This window comes from Apodemus sylvaticus, chromosome 13 (assembly GCF_947179515.1).
Source record: "Apodemus sylvaticus chromosome 13, mApoSyl1.1, whole genome shotgun sequence".
Taxonomy (NCBI): Eukaryota; Metazoa; Chordata; class Mammalia; order Rodentia; family Muridae; genus Apodemus; species Apodemus sylvaticus.
Genome location: NC_067484.1, coordinates 66,889,895 through 66,903,186, shown reverse-complemented (window position 1 = coordinate 66,903,186; position 13,292 = coordinate 66,889,895). Strand labels below are relative to the sequence as shown.

The 13,292-nt window shown below is 43.2% G+C and overlaps 1 protein-coding gene across 2 annotated transcripts in view; it reads left to right on the top strand.

Annotated features, from left to right (window-relative positions):
- The window catches only part of Arhgap26 (Rho GTPase activating protein 26), a 390,006-nt gene that overhangs the window by 145,867 nt on the left and 230,847 nt on the right, over window positions 1-13,292 (top strand). For both annotated transcript variants that reach the window (XM_052155156.1, XM_052155157.1), the window contains exon 11: window positions 7,091-7,169. In XM_052155156.1, coding sequence (XP_052011116.1) covers window positions 7,091-7,169 — 79 coding nt within the window. The remainder of the gene's footprint in view (window positions 1-7,090; window positions 7,170-13,292) is intronic.

Sequence of the window (13,292 nt, the reverse complement as noted above, 5' to 3'; positions counted from 1 at the left end):
GAGCAGCTTGCCTTGAGATGAGTGAGGACTGCCTTCTCTTTATAATCCTTACCATGTTTAAGGATCTCTCTCTCTCTCTCTCTCTCTCTCTCTCTCTCTCTCTCTCTCTCACACACACACACACACACACACACACACACACACTTCACATACCAACTACTCTTACCTCCTGCCTCCTACCTCCTTCCCACTCCTGTCCTTTCCTTCCCTCCCCACAACTTTCTCTCTCACTGTTCATTTCTGGTCACGGTGGAGAACTATTCTCTGCATCATTCTTATGGCGAGAGTGGAGCAGCGTCGAGAAACTCGCAGGTCCTTGTTCGCCCTTCCCAGGCTGCTCCAGCTCCAGCACCAACAATATGTTCACGATGAAGAAATGCTGGCCTCTGAGGAGAATTTTAGGGCTGTGCTCCAGAAAGGATCTTTAAATCACTTGTACCCTCTCTCATCTGGTGGCTGGAGGGAACTTCTCCAAAGAGGTTCTAGTATTTGCTGGACACTTCTTTTCTCTGCCCCTATCAGTAATCAGGCATTAGTTTTAGGCTGGTGTAGCAGTCCACTTTGAAGCTGTTACTGGGGAGGGAAGAGGAAATGGCCATGATGTCAGGGCTGGTGTTTGCGGTAGGGGCGTGACTTTCAGTCTGAGGGTGTTGGTTGTTCGGTGGACCACAGTGCAGTATGTTGTTTCTTTCCTCTTTAAATGATCCTCTTGCCCTTCTCCAGCGTTGCTGTGATGCTCTCCCATACTTGCTAGCATCCCTCACTTACCCATGTGGGAATGACTACGTTTCTGGAGTATTTGCTTTTGCCTTCCACTTGGAAATGTCTAATGCACTTCTTTGAGTTTATAATATGGCCAGATGTGTAACTCTGCCAGCCCTCAGGAAAAAGCAGTTGGACCTCTCTATCTGCCTTCCTGGACTTGTAGGCCACACATCCAGAATAGCAGGGAAGCCAAAGTGTTGTCAAGAGGTTGTAATTCTTTTTTTTAAAAGATTTATTTATTATTATATCTAAGTACACTGTAGCTGTCTTCAGACACACCAGAAGAGGGCACCAGATCTCATTACGGATAGTTGTGATAGCAACCGCCATATGGTTGCTGGGATTTGAACTCAGGACTTTCAGAAGAGTAGTCAGTGTTCTTACCCTCTGAGCCATCTCTCTAGCCCAGAGGTTGTAATTCTTGAACAGTTAAAACAAGTTCTTAATTAAGGTTCCACTGTAAAATACACATAATCTCAAGTCTATGTTTATGACTACTCATAAGTCAAGTCTAAGTATGCAAATACTTACATACACATACATATTTACAAAGGCCCTGATCAAGATCAACATTTATAGCCTTGAAGTTTCCTCATCCTCATCACCAGACACTGCCATCCCCCCTTTGGAGGTAAAATAACTCTTCTGTCTGGTTTCTAAGAGTTTGAGCACCATGAAGCTATAGTCATTCAGACTGTAGACTTTCCCTCACCATCGACGAGGTTCCTACCTAACCATTCTGTGCAGCGCTAGGTGCTGTTTTCAGTTGTTGTCTGGGGTCCTAGTATTTAGATACACAATAATTTGTGTGTCCTCTTTCACTAGACATTTTTGTTGCTGCAGTTGTGGTTATTATGAATAAAATGACAAGTATCCTTGAATGTGCCTTGGAGGACACACATCTTTCCTGGTGGTATATATGGGAGTAGTGTGGCTAATTAATGTGTGGTGTTTAGTTCTAGTAGATACTGAAAATGTCCTTATTCATTTAGTTTCTCACCAGCAAAGCCTGAGAATTACCAAGTGACCTTTTAGTGTTCTTCATTCAGGAGGCACTAGATGGAACTCCTTCAGATTCTAAATTACATCTCCTCTATGAGTAACCACTTGATGTCTGCTTCTTACATCTACTGGCCAACTGGGTCTCCCCTTTTCATTTTTTATTCACGTGTCTCTGTCTCTCTGCCTCTCTTTCTCTTTCTGTTTCTCTTTCTCTTTCTCTTTCTCTTTCTTTCTCTTTCTCTTTCTCTTTCTCTTTCTCTTTCTCTTTCTCTTTCTCTTTCTCTTTCTCTTTCTCTTTCTTTGTCTCTCTCTGTCTCTCTGTCTCTCTCTCTCTCTCTCTCTCTCTCTCTTTGCGTGTGTGTGTGTGTGTGTGTGTGTGTGTGTGTGTGTGTATGCGTATGCCATATATATGTGTCTTAGGGTTTTGTTGCTTTGAAGAGATACCATGACCTTATAAAGGAAAAATGTTTAATTGGGGCTTGTTTACAGGTCAAAGGTTTAGTCTATTCTGTCCTGGTGGGAGGCATGGCAGCATGCGGGCAGGCATGGTGCTGGAGAAGCAGCTGAGAGTTCCATGTCTGGCTCAGCAGGCAGCAGGAAGAGACAGGGAGCTACTAGGCCTGCCTTGAGCTTCTGAGACCTCAAAGCCCATCCATCCCCCAGTGATACACTTCCTCCAACAAGGCCACACATCCAAATAGTGCCAATGCCTATGGGCCGACCCATGGGGGTCATTTCTATTCAAACCACAACAGTATGTAACTACCCGTGGAAGCCTGAAGAGAGCACTGGGCCCTGTGGTGTTGGAGTTACAGGCAGCTATGAGCTGCCCGACAGTAAGTACCATGAACTGAGCTGGAGCCTTCTGAAGAAGCCTTAACTGCTGAGCTAAATCTCCAGCCATTATATATTCTCTCTTATGATGTGTCTATTAAGATTTTAATTGAATTTTGTTGTCAATTTTCTCTCTGTTTGTTATCATTATTCACATATCTGGAATATGGATCTTGTTGGAGATACATACTAAAAATATTAGCTCTCACTTTTATTTTCAGTATTTTTGATTTGAGATATTTTTGAGACAGGGGCTCATGTAGCTGGCTTTGAAGTCACTGAAGATGACTTTGAACTTCTGGTCCTTCTGTCTCTACCTCCCTTGTGGTAGAACTGCAGGTGTGTTCCATTATGTCTGGTATATGGGTGCTGGGATCTCAACCCAGAACCTCATGCCTTGAGATAAACACTCTATTGACTCAACTACACTCCCAGCCTCTGTTTGCATTCTCTTAATATTGTCTTCTAATAAATGTATCTTTTTTATTTTGTCACGGTCTAACCTACCAGTGTTCATTTTCTTTATGATAGCACATTTTAAAATTTATATATATATATATGTGTATATATATATATACACACACATACATACATACATACATACATACATACATACATATATATAATCTGCTCAGTCCATATACTGTTACTTGTATGCATATGATTACAGGGTTGAGCACTGGTATTAGATAATCAACTGGGGGAGTATTCCCTGGGGGAAGCTGTTGTTTTCTACCCCTCTCAGCATTCCTTAGCAGTGTTTAGTTCTTTGTCTATGGCTGATGGACCCAGTGAGATTTACCCCTTCTGTGTCAGCATGGTTGCGACTGTCGTCCTTGTTTAGGCAGCCATGCTGGTGAGATTTTATGCGTGTAGTTTCCCTGAAAGTTTTAGGGGATAAAGTCTCACTGGCTCTTAGAATCTTTCTGCCAACAGCATCTGTTTTGTTCTATTAAAAAAAAATAAGGGCCTCTCTTTCACTTTGTCGTCTTAAGGTAAAAAGTAAAGCGCCACTGCTACTGGACGTCATCCCTGTCTCGCGTGGTATGACTGTGTTCTGGAGGGAGAGCCTGTGGGAAGAAGAATATTTATGTAGCACTCCGGGTTCAGAGACATTCATCACTGTCACATTTGATTCCATGCTGGAGCTCTTTAAGGAGCTATAGGGACCCTTGGTCAGTTTTGATGCCAGGGAATTGGGTAGCACACACAAATTCCATAGGGGCTCTGGTGCCCCCACATTGGGATGGTGTCACATACCAGGGTTAGGAGTTGGATCGTGGTCATGTCCTGGGCCTGTAACTTGCTGGCTGCAATCAGGATCAAAGTTCTTAGCCACCGAGTCTTAGTTTTTCTTGTCTTTTAAATGGGAGTAGTGAGAATGCATTTGCTTCCTGTCTAAGCATGAGGACTTATTTATTGAATGCTTAGCACAGCAGGTGGTGTACTCCGCTGGTGGCTTTGGGTGGAAATATCAGGCCATAGGCCATGAAGTTGATGTGACATGTGTGATACCTCAGCACTCTCAGTGTTTGGGCAACTATTGTGCTTACAATTGTTTTCATGCAGGAAGGAGACTGGAGTTGGGTTAGCTGCTTGACTCACAGCATAGAGAAGACGGTGTTAATACTTCAAATGCAAAGAACCCAGAAGGAAGAGTGGTAGAGGTGGTTCAGGGCATGGGCCTTAGGCATAGCCATACATACGTACAGAATCATCTCTCCTTTGGATGGGCTTTAGCTCTGATTTTCCAGGCATAGCCCAGAGGTTTAGTTTCAGTAGGGTGGGATTCGATTGGGAATCTCTATTTTTAAAAAAATTAATTAATTATTTTATTTATTTAAATCCCAAATGTTGTCATCCCTCCTAGTCTTCCCTCCCAGAGGTCTTCCTTCTCCCCCACTTTGCCTCTGAGAGGGTGTCCCCTCTACCCCCTTCCCTGGGGCATCCAGTCTCTACAGGCCCACTGAGGCCAGACAAGTACTCTGCTATGTGTGCCCAGGGAGCCCATGTATACTCTTTGGTTGGTGGCTTAGTCTCTGGGAGATTCCTGGGGTCCAGGTTAGCTGATACTGTTGGTCTTCCTGTGGGGTTGTCATCCCCTTCAGTTCCTTCCATCCTTCCCCTAACTCTCCTTCCATACAGGTCCCTGACCTCAGTCCAATGCTTGGCTGTAAGATTCTGCATCTGTTTCAATCAGCTTCTGGTATTGTTTCCCAGAGGAGAGTCATGCTATGCTTGCAAGCACAACATAGATAGCATCAGTAATAGTGTCAGGATTTGGTACCTGCCCGTGTGATGGATCCCAAGTTGGGCTGGTCACTGGTTGGCCATTCCTTCAGTCTCTACTCCATTTTGTCCCTGCATTAGATGGAAACAATTTTGGGTCAAAAATTTTTAAAGGTGGGTTGGTGTCCCCATCCCTCCAGTAGGGGTCCTGTTTAACTACTGGAGGTGGTCTCTTCAGGTTCCATCTCCCCACTTTGGCTAAGGTCACCCAGTTTGAGTCCTGGGAGCCTACACCATCTGATTTCCCAGGTCCAGCCCACAAGTTCAGTCTCAGTAGGGTGAGTCGGGTTAGGAATCTACTTTTTTTTTTTTTTTTAAATAAAGATGGATTGCTTGACTCAAACAGGTGGTACCAACAAAGAAAGCAAAACAAATAAGGAAAAGCAGGGTAGCACCGGAGAGGGGAAGCTGGGCTTTCGGACTTTGCAGCAGGCTGTGGTGTCTCAGGCTTTTGATTTCAAAGCACCTTGTACTTGGTTTTGAAAGATGGGAAGGGGACATGAAATTGGCTGTCTCCAGGCCACAGGCTCACAGGCTCGGTTCTTTGGAAGCACAGCTGTGAACAGTCTGCAGGTACATGGGGAATCAGGCAGGTTCAAAGGGGCTGCTGGATAGAAATGGTCATTTGAGTCTGAGAAGAGGGGGAGGGCCCTGGCAGATGCTATGCAAGGAAAGTTAGTCTGTCCTGGACTCACCTTTCTCCTACTAATGCCCAGAGTGGCTTCAAGCAATGACCCCTTTCTCAGGAGTCGGTCCTCAACACACCTGCCCACTCTAAGCCTTGTATTCCCTCCCCTTCTGTCTGCCTCGGTGGGGGTAGACTTGTGGAGACATGTCCTCTCCTCCCTCTCTCCCTTTTCTCTTTCACCCCATCCTCCTCACATCCCTGACCCTTGTACTTTCATTGTTACAGCTTTGAAAGTGTAGATGGAAGGCACTGAGTGGTGAAAAGACACAGCTGTGTGCTGGAACATGCATGGGGCATCTGTCCTATTGGCTGAACAGAGGAAGCAGTCAGTGACCCGAGATGCTAGAGACTGGCAAGATGCTTGCTGTCCTGGTCCCGGGCTTTTAGTCCTACACTGAGGGCATGTGGTCACAAAGGCAGCTGGACTTCAGTTCTTGACCAGTTCCTCTTCCTCTCTTCCTCTCTTCCAGGATTTCTCAAACTTTGAAGATGAGGGTTTAAAAGAGTTATTCTTAAGCTTAAAAAAATATATTTAATTTATTGTTTGAGTATTTTGTACATGTTTTTATCAAATTCACCCTTGGAGCCCTCCCTCTCCTCTGTTCCTGTTCATATCCCCCTACTACTTCTCTCTGATAACTTTATGGAGACTTTCTAAGCTTGCTGAGTCTGGTGGCCGACCCCAAGAACACGAGCAGGCTATCAGGGGCCACATCCCAGGGCGGGGTGGGTTGGGTTGGGGTGGGTGGGTGGGTGGGATGGGTAGGTGGGAAACTCCCTCTTCTCGCAACCATCTGCTGCCAGTAACTCCTTACCTTAGTCCCACCAGTGCTGGGACTTTTGAGGGTTTCTGTGCTCTTTATCAATTTGATAGATATTAAGTTGTTTCATCAGAATGCACATGATGGAGGGAAAATAGTTTGTGGGTGACATGGGACCAACACTGACTAAAGAAACTCTGCCCCGAGGAGTGTGTGTGACATTCTCCTCAAGTCATTTCGTTGTCCGGCCTTTTCTGTGAGGAGTGCCATTTTTAAAAGAAGCAGGGTTTGCTGCTGTGTGAACTGTCTGGAGAGGTTGTGCTCATTGTGAATAGCAAGTAGACTTCTAGGAGAGCTTGCAAAGTGAGCTAAAGTCAAGCAATTCACTTTAGAAAATACTGCATTCCCTCTTTATACAAAGCACTCTGTTGAGCAAGTGGATCACTGTTCATGGACCAATCAAGCTGTAAGGGAACCATGTAGTTAATAATTCTTGTCCTTTACCTCTAGCTCTTGAGAGAGACAGGCATATAGAAAAGGATGTGAGGAGGTGGTTTTGCTCTCTGGGGTGGGAGGGTGGCTAACAGGAGCAGAGGGAGGGATGCGCCTCTCTTCATGTAGTTGTCTTCAGCATCTTCTCACACTGATAAGTGGTTATGTCTTAAATATTCTTAAGAAAACATTTAAGAATGTTGCCAGTGTCTCTTTATGTGACACTGTGGTCACATCTGTGTGTCTCCTTTCTCTGTAGGCCAGGGGTTATCACCATGCAGGCGTTGTCGGAAGAGGACCGTAGGCTCTGGATGGAAGCCATGGATGGCCGGGAACCTGTAAGTAACAATTCAGGGAAGTGGAACAATAAAGACCCCAGGAGTGTGCTGCTTCCCTACTGAGAGGGGTTTGCTGCTGCTCCAAAGCCTTGAGTCTTTGAAACCAGTGTCCCAGAGGCATTTTTTTTATTCATAGAGTGATGTTTGTAGATACTACAGTTGCTTTTGTATATGTACCTCCCAAGTTTTGGCCTTGGCTCTGAAGGTAGAAGTTCTGTGTGATGGTACAGCAGGTTTCCCCCTTTATAGACTCAGGCATATTGTTTCTGGGCCTCTTAAAGAGGCAGAGTGGTCTGGATTACTGGATGGCTATTGACCATACATTGCCTTCATTAAGTAGGCTGCAAAGCATGAGGCCCTGGCTGCTTTTAATGGGATATACAATTGTAAAAGTCTACATAGGTGGTAGAGCATCTTTATCACTGTCATCTGGTTAGATTTTCCATTGCAATGGTGATTCACACCTCATGGTAAGCAGTGGGACATTATCATGGTAGATGGAGGCAGTTAAGCCTGGCGACGTGATCTCTGTTCCCATTTCAGAGATGCTGGCCTCAGCAGGGTTATGTGATCTTGTGGTTGTTATGCAACATGTGACATGTAAAAGCCATCTGAGAGCTCTGGGGTAAGTCCCAGAGCGGGTCTTTTTATCTTGATGCTGAGAATCTCAACTAGAGTTTTACAGTATTAAAAGGTCACAAAAAATCCTGAGTATAGCTAAGTTCCATCATCGAAGATAAAAAGACTCTACATGGATAAATGCATGATCCAAAGGGGGAAATGTGTGCTTGCAAAGGCAGATCATGGCATCTGCTGCCTAGAGTGCTGTGAATCAAGCCATTGCCCGCTGGACATGGACTCAGTACCTTTGTGGCTCTTTCCTAGCCCATGCTGGTGGTATGATATGGCCAAATAGACGAATGTGCAGTTCTACCCATCTGTATGTTATAAAAACACAGGACTCGATCAAGCACAAACAAGTATGTGTATAACCTGTAGTAATATAGATACACATTTAAGCAACTACTTAAAGATGAGGCTGAATTGGGTGAAGTATAATGAAACAACTGTTTAATCTGAATCCCTTTCTTGGGCCAAAAGATAAGATAGCCTCAATTTTCCCTATATACATTGTTATCCAAAGAAACAAACCCAACTGAGAACCGTGCGTGGGTGTGTGCGTGCGTGCGTGCGTGCGTGTGTGTGTGTGTGTGTGTGTGTGTGTGTGTGTTTTATAAACTTGCTTATTTCCTGCTGTTTTAGGAAATAGGTGTTGTGATTCATTTTATAGACGAGAAAACGCATTTACGAAGGTTAAATAACTCACTGCAAGCCTTACAGATAATAAGTGGCTGTCTTTATAGAGAACATGCCAGGATGCTGTCCACTGAAGAGACACAGTGTAGTAGCATATGTGGAGGGAAGTGGGTGTGGCTGTCAGAGCTCTCACTTGGGCCCTTACCCAGCATGACTGCTCAGGTCCCCTAACCCATGGTGTCCTGGGTTCTGTCATTCCCCTGCTCCAGCTTGGAAATGGAGTTGGAAGCACCCTGGAAAAGCATTGTGAAGAACTTAGAGGTCGTATGCTACCTCCATTAGTAAACACAATGTGACCATATCTGCCCTCAGATGATGAGGAGGAACCCTGGCTGCAGGTAGGTAGCCCTTGGCCCTGCCAGTCAGTGCCTAGCACACTGCAGGGAAGAAGAGGAGAGGCGGTGCTGTGGATGGCTGGCAGGCCACTAGAGTGACACAGCTAAGGTCCATCTCTGGATGGATTTAGGTTCCATCTTTAACAGTGGTCTGTTTTCAGACTGTCTCCTGAGGGTTCAAGCTCAGTTACTTCCGCATTACTTACCTTTTCTGGCTCTCTTGAATGACTTCTCAAAACTCACAGAATAGGAGCTCCCGGAACTCCTGTCACTTCATGATATTAGTGGTATGAGTTCCAAAAACAAAATGAAACAGAGCCAAAATAAAACAACGAAACGTTCGTTCCTCACTGCCCCTAGCTCAGCCTCTGGTACTGCCTTCCCACCATTTTAAGCCCCCTCTTCCTTCTGCTCCTCCCCGCCACTTGATACTTGTTCTGCACCGTGTGTAGCTGGCCTCTTCCTGACCACCTCAGTCTTCCATAGGCTCACAGCTGGCCTCTGCATGTGAAAGTGCTCTCGGAGAGAAGCATGTTTTTGCTGCAGAATGTACACATTAATAATAAGCCTAAACAAGAGACAGTTCTGTCTCTAAACATTCTATAAACCTGTCGTCACAGAGGAATGTATACCTTGTGCTGGAAACTATACCTCTGTGTGCTTTTCAGTGTCCTAAAGGGAAAGATAAATACAGACAAATGAGGGCCGTGTAATTGACAGTAACATGAGGTGTAATTTTGTCTCCCACTGCTTAGAGCATAGTAGGCAATTAGCAGCTCCATTTTAATCACCTCCTCCCTAATTAGTTAAATATGTCCCCTTGGGAGTTTTGGCTTTGTCTGGTTGGCTTTTCCATAAGCCGATGTTAGAGTAATTCCCTAATATTGAGAGACTTTCTTATGTCAGGGAGATATAAACTTGGGCACCTACTGGCTTAGAATATTACTCCGTATTATGATGTTTTGGCAGGTGGTGCTGGGGAATTTTAGTTTCTTTTCTTTTTGTTCTTTCATTGTTCTGTAACACTTCAGGATGATTTTAGGGTGTCTACATAAACCCCAGCTTAGTTGATTTTGTAATGTGTTAATTATTACATAAATCACAGTTTTCAGCCTATAGCCACAGTCTGTCTTAAAGACATGTTGAATATTTCCATGGTATCAATGGGTATGTGATCGAAGAAGAAGTTGGAGCTGTATTTTAACGTTAAACATGGATTTTATCCACATATCAATGAGATCTTTCAATTCAAATGAAGGGGGCCCTGTTCAAACTTGCTTGAGAAAAAGCTGTGTTTGTTTGATGGTGTAACTGAAAATACCACAGTGTAGTATATTTTGGCCCATTTGAATCAGTTACATAATGTTCAGAGTTGGCTGCTTTTCTGCTAGCTTGTTTTCTAATGTATTCTTTCCACATACAGCAAGAGGCTTCTTAACTATTCTAGGTGGATATCTAGACATATGTCATAATCAATCATAATCATACCATCATCTTCATCTTCGTCAACTTTATTTTCTGAGACATTCTCATTGTGTGGTTCAGGTTTGCCTTCAATTTCCATTTGTGTGTGTGAGTCTGTGTGTGTGTGTGTGTATGTGTGTGTGTTTGTGTATGTATGTGTGTGTGTTTGTGTTTGTGTGTGTGTATATGTGTGTGTTTGTGTGTGTGTATATGTGTGTGTGTGTGTATGTATGATATTGGAGTTTGAGCCCAGGGCCTTCAGCATGCTATATAAATGTACCACTGGTCTCTATTCCTGATCCATACATCTTATTATTAGGAATTTGTGCCAGTAAAATTTGTGAAACTGCACAGATAGGACATAGTGGCTGCTATAGTTACTGAAGTTTCCAATATTTGTTCAAAAGTAGTCAAAGGCAGGATACCAGTGAATGAATACAGCTGTCTTTCAGTGAGCTTTTGCTTACAAAAGAAACAAGTTGCACGTGGGTTAAGCTTTGGGGGTTAAGCTATCCTTACATTGGTAATAGATTCTTTGCAAAATAACTTCAAACGAATTCCATATTTCAATTTTATTGAAGTAAGCACGTTGTCCAGAGGATGTAGGAGATGAAGTGACCAGACTTGACACGCTCACTAAATCTATCATCATCACTAATGATGAATGTTGGCATCCTCTGGAGAAAAATTATTGCTGCATGGCAGAGGAGAGTGGGCATGAGATTGGGAAAAACAGTTGTCTCTTTACTCTGAGACCTGTCTTCTACTAACCCTCCTCTTCAGAGAGCCTGGTCTTCGATACTTGATCACACATGCATCACTAATGTCACACTTAGCATGAAAGATGAGGTGTTTTCTGCCAAGACTGGGGTGGACACAGACTCTCATCATTCATTTAGCTGAGTACCAGGAATCCTAGCTGGTGTACGGGAGCAAGAAAATGATACAAAAGACTGATATATTGGAAGGAAAGTTGTAAAACCACCATATTTTCATATAACATGATTATCTATTTAGGAAATGTTTAGTAGCCCAAAACAAACAAACAAACAAACAAGCAAAACCACTCCTTCGTCCAATAAGCACTAGGAATTAGATGGTAAGGTCTCTGAGAGAGTTTTAGATTCTTTTCCTACTCCAGCCATCATTATAGTTCTATAACCTAGCAATAAGCAAACGGTATCCAAACTTACAAACACATTGTTACATCAACCCCCTAAATAATGCCTAGGCACAGATCTAAGTAGGCACTGGAGAGTGTCATAAAAGCAGAGCCAAAAAAAGAAAGAAAAAATGGAGAGGCATATTGCACCCACAGATCAAGGGAATCAGTTTGTAAAGGAGTCAGCTCTCTCCGTACAGATCTGTAGGTGTAAAGCAATTCCCGTCAAGACTCCGGCGAATTCTCTCTAAAATTTATATATAAAGGTGCAGAAAGCAGAGGAGCTAAAGCGTTGTAAGAAGAGGGAATGAAGTGAGATGATTTATTTAAAGACTTCCTTTATAGCGACAATAATCAAGACATTGTATTGACAGAGGATAGACACCCAGATCAATGCAACAGAATAAAGAACCCAGAAATAGACTTCCACAGACATGCACAATTGATTTTAGACAGAAGTGCAAAAGCAATTCACTAAAGAAAAAAGCTTTCTTTCTTTTCTTTTTGAATCAACAACCAAAAGCTCCCCCACAAATGGTACTTTTCAAAGTAATAGACACCATAGCAAAAACCAGGAACCTCAAGTTAAATTTTATATTTTACATATGAATTGATTTCAAAGTGAACCACAGATTTCTGTATGAAATATAAAACTATACGACTTTTAGAAGACTAAGATAAAAAATGTTTTGATACTGGGACATGTGAATTTTTCAACATGACAACAAAAAATATGGTCCCTAAAATTAAGGGGGAAAAGAGGAAAAACTCTTCCTTCAGCAAATTTAAAACTTTTGCTTTTAAACACATGATCCTGTTGAGAAGAAGGAAAGAGAATCTCTAGAGTGGATGAAAATATTTGCCAGGCAGTTTTCTGATAAAGGACCTGATTCTGAAAATATAAAAAGAACTCTTAAAACAGTTAAACACCTAGTTAGGATATAGACAAAAGGCACAAAGAGCTTCTTTAAAATAAACTTATAGGTCCTGAAGAACAGGATCAAGATGTAAGAGCACCTGCTGCTCTTGTAGAGGACCCATCACAGGCACCTCACAACTGTCTAGACGCTAGCTTCGGGCATCTGATGCCCTCTTTTGGCCTCTACAGGAACCTGAATGCACTGCATACATATAAATAGAAAGCACAATAACTTGTAAAATAAAGTTATAGACTTTATTTTAAAAGTTTAAAATAAACTGCATAAAGATGTTCTATATCATTACCCATTAGGGAAATATAAATTAAAACCATGGTGTGTGGAGATCATTACAGAAAACCACAATCCATCAAAATTATAGAGTTGTGGTGCCCAGTCCCAACTGATAGATCTACAATATAATTCCTGTACCTAAGGCGCAGGGATCATTGCAGAAGAGGAGTGGAAAGATTGTAAGAACCAGAGGACTGGGGAGGTTGCTATGAGACTGAGTCTCCTATGAATGTCAGAAGCGTCACCCAGAAAGTCTTACCAAAATAACTAGCTATGCATGAGCTGAATAAGGATGACCATGGTATGCATGCTGAAGTGGATGGAGAAAAGCCCAGGAGACTTCAGCCCTATGTAGAGAACTACAAGCAACTAAGGACCACTGAGAGCAGGAGGAAATCTTCCCCAAGGAAGAGCACTCCAGTTGGTCATTGTCCTATTTAGGGTCACCTATTGCTACGATGAAACACTTTGACTAACAGCAACTTGGGGAGGAAAGGGATTGTTGACACTTAGACCTACACATTTTAGTCCATCCTTAAGGAAGTTAGGACAGGAACTCAAGCAGGTCTGGAACCTGGAGGCAGGAGTTGATGCAGAAGCTATAGAGGGGTGCTGCTTACTGGCTTGATCCTCA